Source organism: Chinchilla lanigera, unplaced genomic scaffold, assembly GCF_000276665.1.
Source record: "Chinchilla lanigera isolate Chin_1 unplaced genomic scaffold, ChiLan1.0 scaffold00147, whole genome shotgun sequence".
NCBI classification, from domain to species: domain Eukaryota; kingdom Metazoa; phylum Chordata; class Mammalia; order Rodentia; family Chinchillidae; genus Chinchilla; species Chinchilla lanigera.
In genome coordinates this window covers 2,947,716-2,956,287 of record NW_004955548.1, presented here as the reverse complement: position 1 = coordinate 2,956,287, position 8,572 = coordinate 2,947,716, and the positions used below count along the sequence as shown (strand labels likewise).

The window sequence follows — 8,572 nt, the reverse complement described above, 5'->3', positions numbered from 1 at the left end:
TGCTGCTAAGCCTGCTGTATTGTATCACTGGGTTGATCATATAATTTGCAATTTAAGATGGGAAATTCCTTTTATACAGTCATTTGTTGTGACTTGGTTTGGAACTGTGTACTAAGTCTTAATTGTGCAAAAATTATTATTTTTTAGTGGCATGTAGTTTACAGAAGTCAAAGTTTTTCTTCAGAACATCAAAATTCCATGTTGCAGCTCTTATATGATGGCTTAAAAGTGATTAGATACTACATACTTATCCACCATATGTGGTTCTGGAAGGGACTTGCACAGTTAAGGTGGATTGTTAATTTCATCGTCTTTTGGAGCTGCCCAGAGGATTAGCAAAGTATGAATCTGCATGTGACTAGGTAAGTCATAGAGTCTTGAGGTCTATATCTGGTCTCTAGCACCATCCCCTCTGGTATTGGTTTCTTGCTCTGTTTCCTAGCTGCCATGAACTACGAAGCTTGGTTTTACCATGGCTTCTCCAATAATGTTCCTGCCTTGTTGCCAGCTGACATGGACTCAAGTCCCTGAAACTATAAACCAATTACTCTATTGAGTAGAAAATTTGAAAAAGGTAAATTTTTGTACAAGAGCAGTGATATGTAAAAGTGGGGCCAAGGAGTTTCGGTGGCTAGAGAGTTTAACATCACTAAAAATAAACCAATTACCCTGTTAAGGAGACAAGAAGAATGATGCCTGGGGTATCTCACAAATCAGCAAGGCTCCCATGCATTGTAGGCTTCAGAACTCAAAAGTGTAAATCTTTCATTTGAGAATAGAGCCCTTCTGCCCTTTACTTGAGAAGGAACACCTAGAAATTTGGCTTCTTGGGAATCATTTCACCATGCTCACAAGTCACTGCAAGCCATCGTCCAAAGGGCCTTCCTACTGTTCATTCTGATTGCAGAGATCACATCACCCACATGATGCTGGTTTCTCAGGCATGCAGAATGCAAAAGTTGTGGTGTCATGGAAACTTCCACCTAGATTTCAAAAGAAGGTATTGAAGCCAGAAAATGTGCCCCTGAAAAGGGGAAGAATGAAGCTGTGAAACTGAAGGTGCAGTGAGGATTCCAGGAAGTTGAAGATGCCAGGAAAGTAGAATGTCTTCCAAGGAAAGTTGCAGGCAGTGAGCAGAGTCATTGCAAGTGGTCCTGAGGGCTAAAACTAGCAAAGCTACTGGGGTGGGTCTTCCCAAGTCCACCAGAACTCACATTTTACCACCCATACCCCTTATGCTGGATATGGAGCTGTGGGACTTAATGTGTGCTTTGCTAAATTCTTGTCTTTCCTTTATCTGACTCTTGATGTCCCATTATCCTTCCTTTTTGGGATAAGAAAGTTTACCCTGTTCCATTGTACCCTGGGACTATGTAATTTATTTTTGATGTTTTACATGGGCTCACAGCTAAGAGTATGCCTTGAGTTGCAGAGAGGACTTTAACTTGGGCTTTTTAGCAATGCTGGGATTGTAAGACTTTGGAGGAAGGGATTGTGTTTAGTTGTACATGGGGTAGTTGTAGCATGTTAGGGATCATTGTGATCTTGCGTTTACTTGGAAATTAAGTGTAGTTCAAGGATATGTATGTGCACATTAGATCGACAAGGGGGGGGAACTGACATTTAAACTGAATCATTAATTATACTGGTTTGGCATTTTCCCACAGATTTAGTAAAGCACACTGCTTGATGTGTCTGCGTGGGTTGTAGAAGCCTGACCACTGGGTCTGTAACTGACCCCTCAGCCCATTCTCTCTGGCACTCTTCCTCTGCTCTGCTTCCTGGTTGCTAGCAGTTAAGCAGTATAGTTACACCATGACCTTCTGCCATGATGTTCCTTACTTGGTGCTAGCCAAAAGTGGACTGAATATTATGGGACTATGAACCAAATAAACTTCTCCTCCTTTAAATTGTTAATGTCAGCTAATTTGTCCCAACCATGGAGAAGCTAGTACAGATATGGTAAATGGTATGGCCTTAGAAGCAGAGCAACTGGGAATCTTCAAATTTGGTGGGGGACTATAATTTTGCACTGCAGCTGCTAACATGAGGCTTTGGCTACACAATTCACATCTTTTTGTTTTTGAACTAAAGGTGCAGTACACCAGTCAGCTGTCTGTACGTGAAGCACTGCAATACTACTGTTTTTTAGGCATTGCCAGTTTTCTGACAATTAAATTTACTTCACTCCACTCTGACCTTTCTTGACATGATGCTTTCTTTGCTCCTGTGGCCTAACATTCGGGAATCTTACCCTACTGCAACATAATTTACTTCCAGCCATGGTTTTCAGAGGAACACAACATTGAGCTCCTCATAAATGTCCCTGATTTTCCTCATCAAACATTTGATAGCATTGTAATGCCTTTTTCTGCCTCCTAGGGAAAACAGTTCACAGGTAGGCTCTTTTGTCTCCTACAATATATCAATTCTAACACAACAAACTCCTCTGACCTTGTCACCAACTTCACAGTATTCTGTTAAGGTAGCTCTGCTCAACTGATGGTGTTCACTTTTAAAGAGTGATCAGGCATGTAATCTCAGTTACACAGGATCCTGAAGCAGAAGGATCACAAGTTTGAAGCCAGCCTAGGCAATTTAGGGAGACCTTGTCTCAAAATAATAAAATAAAACAAAACACAAAGATGGGGGATATAGTTCTGTGGTGTAGCTATTTATCATGCATGTGCAGGGGCCTGGGTTGCACATTTAATCAATCACTGGTACTGCAAAACGAAAGCTACAGAGAAAATGAAAGCAAAAGGAAGGTGATGAGGGAAGAGAAAGCCTCTATACTAGCACATTACATGCTCATTGAACCCCAAGCCACTGGTGTTTGCTACCATATTAAGCTCTCATATTCACCTATGTTCTCTGCTCCATTCTTGCTAGCTTGACATCTTCAAAATGCAAAACATGTTCCAAAATATGTTATCCAGTTCATGCTGGTGGTATTAGTCCATTTCATTAGTTCCTTTCAAATAGAAAGTATATTCCACCTGTTTTAATTCAGTATCTTTCACTTTTTACTATTATAAGTTGGAGATGGTGAAAAATGTCAGTGCTGGATATGGAGCAGTGCAAGCAACATCTTCTGGGCTAGTTCACTACTACAGGTTGAGGAGGCTACTAATGCAAAGGTGAGGATTCGGGGGATTGCAGATATTCAATATTCTTACATTCATCACCACCCCAGGACTCAGGGTTCTCTTTTCTTGTCAAAATAGATCAATGATAGGTAGATGCATAGATCAAAGGAAAACAGATAGATAGGTAATAGATACATAGATATACCTGATCTCCTTGTGCCTGTAATCTTCATGTTGTTCTTTAAAACATACAAATAGAGCTTGCATCTAATATTCAGGGATCTGCTTTAAAGCCAGAAGCTATAAACATCTCCTTAAATTACCTTGTTAAAGTGGATGACACGACAGCCTTTCTGCTCAGAAACAAACACACATTACAGTTTCACTTTAGGGTAATCTTAGTGCCTGCCTTAACAATTACTCAGGTTGAAAGTGACCTGAGTCCACACCAAACTAGCAGCCAAACCCATCCTCTTCATCATGCCAAATGCAATTAATGACAGATTCAGAGGATAATAGAAGTACGTTTTAGGCGTAGCTCCATTACTTCAACATATGCCTCAAGATTAATGACATTTCAAGAGCACTCTTTACCACAAAACAGACACCCAGGAACTCACAGATATAAGGAAACCCTGAGCTCTGCCTTTCAAATACAAATAGTCAGCCCATAAGTTCAATATTTCTCTCTCTGATACAATACATTCAATTCATCTCAGAAATTACATTGTCCTTGTATCCCATGAGTAATACATGTATCTCCTTTCTATGTTGACCTTCAATCTCTCACCAGAGTACAACATTAAACTACCTATCACCTGCTCTCCTGACTTATGTTGCTGTGAGAGAATGGATGAATAAAATTAGAACCAGAAAACAGAACTCACCAGAATTTCTGAAGGTGGATCATACACTGGAATCATAGGGGCAGAGTATTATAATGTGTGTTTTACCAGGGTATAGATTCCCTGTATTGTATGGCTGTGGTCTCTTGCCAAGTATTTCCCAGGAACGTGTGAGAGGCACATGACTTGGTATGCAGTGATGGCTAAACTTTTAGAGCCTTCAAGGATACAAACAGCCCACTGTGACATGTGTGGTACAGATTCACCACCATTGATTATAGGCTATATACCCAATGACACTGGTCTTTCCCAGGCAGGATTTAGAGAGAGGATCTTTTGTGCAGTCCACAGTTCATAAAATTTGGAAGGCTTTAAAAATAATACAAAATTAACCATAACCATGAAAGTGAGTATTTATTTAGAATGATTACTTATAGCAAGCATTAAAATGATAGCAACCACAAGACGAAGAGAACATTCAAAGTGAAGTATATAATGGCTTTATTATAAATCAAGATAGCAAACTTTTGCAAATTTTTCAGAAGCACATTTCCAGGTAGATGTATAACAAGAGCCCAGAACTGACTGGTGTTTCACTCTAAGAGGGAAAAATGCACACAAATTCTTGTGAAGGCTTTAGCACTTCTGTTTACATCATTTTAAACATAAACAGCTTTTCTAAGATTTAGTCTCACAAAAACTCACACTTCAAGTTACAATAAACAAGTCATTGGTTTTAGCTTTTAATTCTGCACATTAACTTCATAGGAATAACTGTCATACTTGGAGGGTAGAGGTTTTCCCTGTGACACACATCCAAACTCCAAGATTCTGGTCCGTTACTCTTTCTAGTAGTTTGGAATGACTTATCAGTTGTCACTTACATTTAACAATTGGAACAATTCTACAAATAACCCAGGCACTAAAGCATCCTTCTTTTGAGACAAACGACTACATATAAAGAGATAAGACTCAATATACTGGTTGCATTTTGTACAGTTTATGTCAAACTAGACAGGTTCTTCAGCAGTGAGCCATGCCTATAGATTGGACAGACTACAAACACAATGACTGTCACTGCCTTCTTCATTTGGTCAGACAGCTGTATTAAGAAGATACACTCACTGGTCATTATGAAGATAGCCAGAAAGAATCTTGCCTGTTTTAAGAAACTGTGTAGCCCTTCAAGAAGAGATGCTCCCCCAAATGGAATTTCAGGGAAGTATAGAACAAGTAATTCCGTTGAAGATTTCCACAATCCCTGTCTGCATGCTGAGATGTTATTCACATAAATATAGGCTACATGCTGTTAATCCACTTACTTCACTTTTGAACTTTAGATTGTCTTCTTGCAAAAGCAATTATACTTAGTTACAATATATAGCAAAGCTTATCTATCTTTGGTTATGTCTCGGATAACATTTTGCAAAAATAAGTAGGCATGGCACAAAAAATAACTCCACTGTCTTAAGAGAAACCTCAGTGTTTTATAAAAAGTAAGCAAAAATATATACGTGCTGCTTCTCTTACACTTTTCTAATTATCTCCCTTAAAATGCAATACTAGTGCAATTTCAATATTAAAATGATTGTGCACACTATATTCAGCTCTATAGCACAGGCACAAAAATATCATAAAACAAAATAGTACTCTCCTTTAAAAATTCTTTAGGAATTCCACATTCTAGAAACGTCTGATAAAGTAAAACTGCTGAGATATTTTAATAAAATTTTCTCTGAAGAAGCACAAGAAAGTAAAAATGTAGTACTATCTGCAGGTCCTAAACATCATTAAAAGCCAGTGGAAACATTAGCCAAAATCTCCCATTGTCAGGAATATTTATATGTTAGAAAGAACTGCTACTGATTCTTTAAAACTAGTCTCTATGAAAACTTTCATCTATGAAACCATAACAGGTTTTGACTTGGGATGTCTAATGAGCTTTGTTAGTTAGTGTTTCCGTCTCTTTTCAAACAAGATTTTCGAATCGAATAATTCCCTTTCCCTATAGCCGAGAGATGGTCCTTTCAGATACTTCGCTTGAGCTGCCTCATAATCTAATCCATCAACAGCAGAAATTGAACAAATAATTGCTTCTGGCAGAAGAACTTCCAGGATAAAATTAATTTTGTCATCTTTGATCAGTGTTAGCATCCTTTTATCTATTTGCTTATAGATTTCTTGCAAATATTTCACCACCTCATCTAGTTGATCTTCATCCTCAAAATATGTTTCAATACAGGGCATGCATCTGTTTGTTTGTAAAAATGTCTTCAGCCATCTGGATCCTTTTTTGCCTTTTAAAATGGCCAGAAGGTGACTCTCTGTGCCCTTTGCATTCACAATGAAGTCCACTAGATTTTTGTTGGCTCGGTCTCGAGCAGCCTTCATCCGGTCAGGGAGAATTTTCTGGAAGGCCATTTTCTTGGTCTGGGAAGTCACAGCCATTTGTTCCATAGTATCTTCATTATTCAGCTTTGGAAATCTATACCTGAAAGTGTCACATTGGATTATTTTCCTCATTGGATAACTAATGTCAGCAGCATAATACTCAAGAAAAGAACCTGAGAAAGAACCACAACCTAGTCGAACTCTGTAGTCACAAATTAGTGAGATGCACCAGTCAATACTTTCACTGTACTCCTCCCTGGCTTTCTCCACTAGCTCTTGCTTTTCTTTACAATCATATTTTTTTAATCTTCGAAAATTTACTCTAATGCCTTTCTTTTCAGGACTCATGTTGGCCTCAACAAAAAGCACACTTGCTTTTCTCTCTTTTGGTCTGACGCTTTTTATTACTGCTGGCCAAAATGGATTTTTTTGATATTTAAACCAGACCATCGTTCCTGTTTCAAATGACTGTGGCTCATACTGAAGAACAAAGCGTGGAAGTTCTTCATCTTCTTCACTTTCCTCTAATGCAGAAGCACTGACAGAATTTAGATTCACTGACCTATCAGGAGCTTGAGCGTGTTCCTCAATTTCCTCACTACCCTGTCTCTGAAGACTTCTTTCATTATTTACGAGAAGTGAGTAACCCAGGACAGAGTTACAGGCACTAAATGAAGCCTGACTTTCCCATGAACAACTTGGAGGGGATGTCGCAGCATCCACCTCTGATCCCACACAAGGTTGATTCTGGCTGGCATCTAAGCATGTATTTAGATTTGAGGGACCCTCTTCAGGGTCTTCAGTGGTCTCTGAGACGGTGGAGCATTCAGAGGAAACGGGCAGAGTGTTCAGGCTGGTGTTTTGTGCTTCATCTTTTGAAACTTCGGATGCAGTAAGGATATCTGATGACAAAGATGGAACACTCTTTTCGTCTTTAATGTACTCACTCTCCCCTTTAACTGTAGACTTTACAGCCATAATTACTGAGATCTTTTGCTTGTTTTCTTTTTTATCATCATCCTCTGAAAGCAAAGGGAAAGTCAGGCAACTGCTGGAGCTTTGTGGTGACTCTACTTCTGTTTCATTTTGTATGGGATCAACAGCTGTCTGCACCTCTAGTTTGCCATCAGACAGGGAGTCATCACTCTCTGAAGACAGTAACAGGAATATTTGGTCTTCATTTTCTTTAAGACAATTTGGTAAGTCTTCTTCATCCTTCCGGTACCTTTTACGAGGTGGTCTGTAAGACAGCTCTTGCTCTACATTTTCAGATTGTACAGTAGCCTCTTCTTCATCTGTCATGCTTGCTCGACTCAAATTTGTTCCCTTATTCAGGATATCCAGGGCCTCTTTTAGTGCTCTTTCATAAGGCGTTTCCTCTCTAGGTAAAGCACTGACCTCTGACTGTACCGTTAGGGAGGAAACAATGGCTTCAATTTCTGATTTACGTAGGACCTTTGTTTCTGTGCTCCTTACCTTAACTGTTTCATCTAGTGAGAGTATCTGAACTTCTAGGGAGAACGTTTTTTTTCCCTTACCACCTGATGAAGTTGCAGATCTAGATAGAACTTTCCCTGGCCATGCCTGCCCTTTCCAGTTGCATAAGACATATTCAGCACTCATACTGATTTAGATTTGTGTGCTAAGAAGTCACTATCAGAAACTGAGGTGGCTCTCTGTCTGCGACACTACAAAAAATGTCCTAACAGAAACAACAGTCTTACAAAGGCCTCTTTAATTTGGAACTATGAAAAGCTTATGGCTTGTGGGGCCTGTTCTACTCCACGACGATTTCCTGAGGATGCTTGAACCCGTTGTTTCAATTGGACAAGACAGGAAAGTGCTGAAACAGGGAAAAGGAAAAGTATGTATAAGTAAAATTAGTTTTCCCAAGTAGGAGGTGAGCAATAATAAACCGGTAGGAAATAAACTACAAAGAAAAATGCTCAATGAGGGATCAGAGAGAGAACAATGCAGCAAATATAAGGGGGGAGATAATTACTGGAAAAGCTTTTATAAAACCTCCAATTGAAGAATGTAAATATATTTATTAAGAAGTAAATTGTGTACACGTCAGCAGAGGTAGAAAGTTTATTTGGTATCAGGGAATCTGTTTATGATACTGGATATACTGTTATAACAATACCTATCACAGTGGTCTGCAACCTTTGCAGTACATTAGATTTCTAGCCCTCATCTGTACTTGAAAGGTCTATATTCATCTCATAAGGTTTTCATTTCCAGTAA

At 39.0% G+C, this 8,572-nt stretch overlaps 1 protein-coding gene across 6 annotated transcripts in view; it reads right to left on the bottom strand.

Annotated features, from left to right (window-relative positions):
• Positions 1 to 4,331: 4,331 nt before the first annotated feature.
• Positions 4,332 to 8,572, bottom strand: part of LOC102006614 (PWWP domain-containing protein MUM1L1) — a 46,993-nt gene continuing 42,752 nt past the window's right edge. For all 6 annotated transcript variants that reach the window (XM_013508513.1, XM_013508514.1, XM_005412015.1 and 3 more), the window contains exon 5: positions 4,332 to 8,168. In XM_013508513.1, coding sequence (XP_013363967.1) covers positions 5,885 to 7,948 — 2,064 coding nt within the window. In that variant the 5' untranslated portion in view covers positions 7,949 to 8,168 and the 3' untranslated portion in view covers positions 4,332 to 5,884. The remainder of the gene's footprint in view (positions 8,169 to 8,572) is intronic.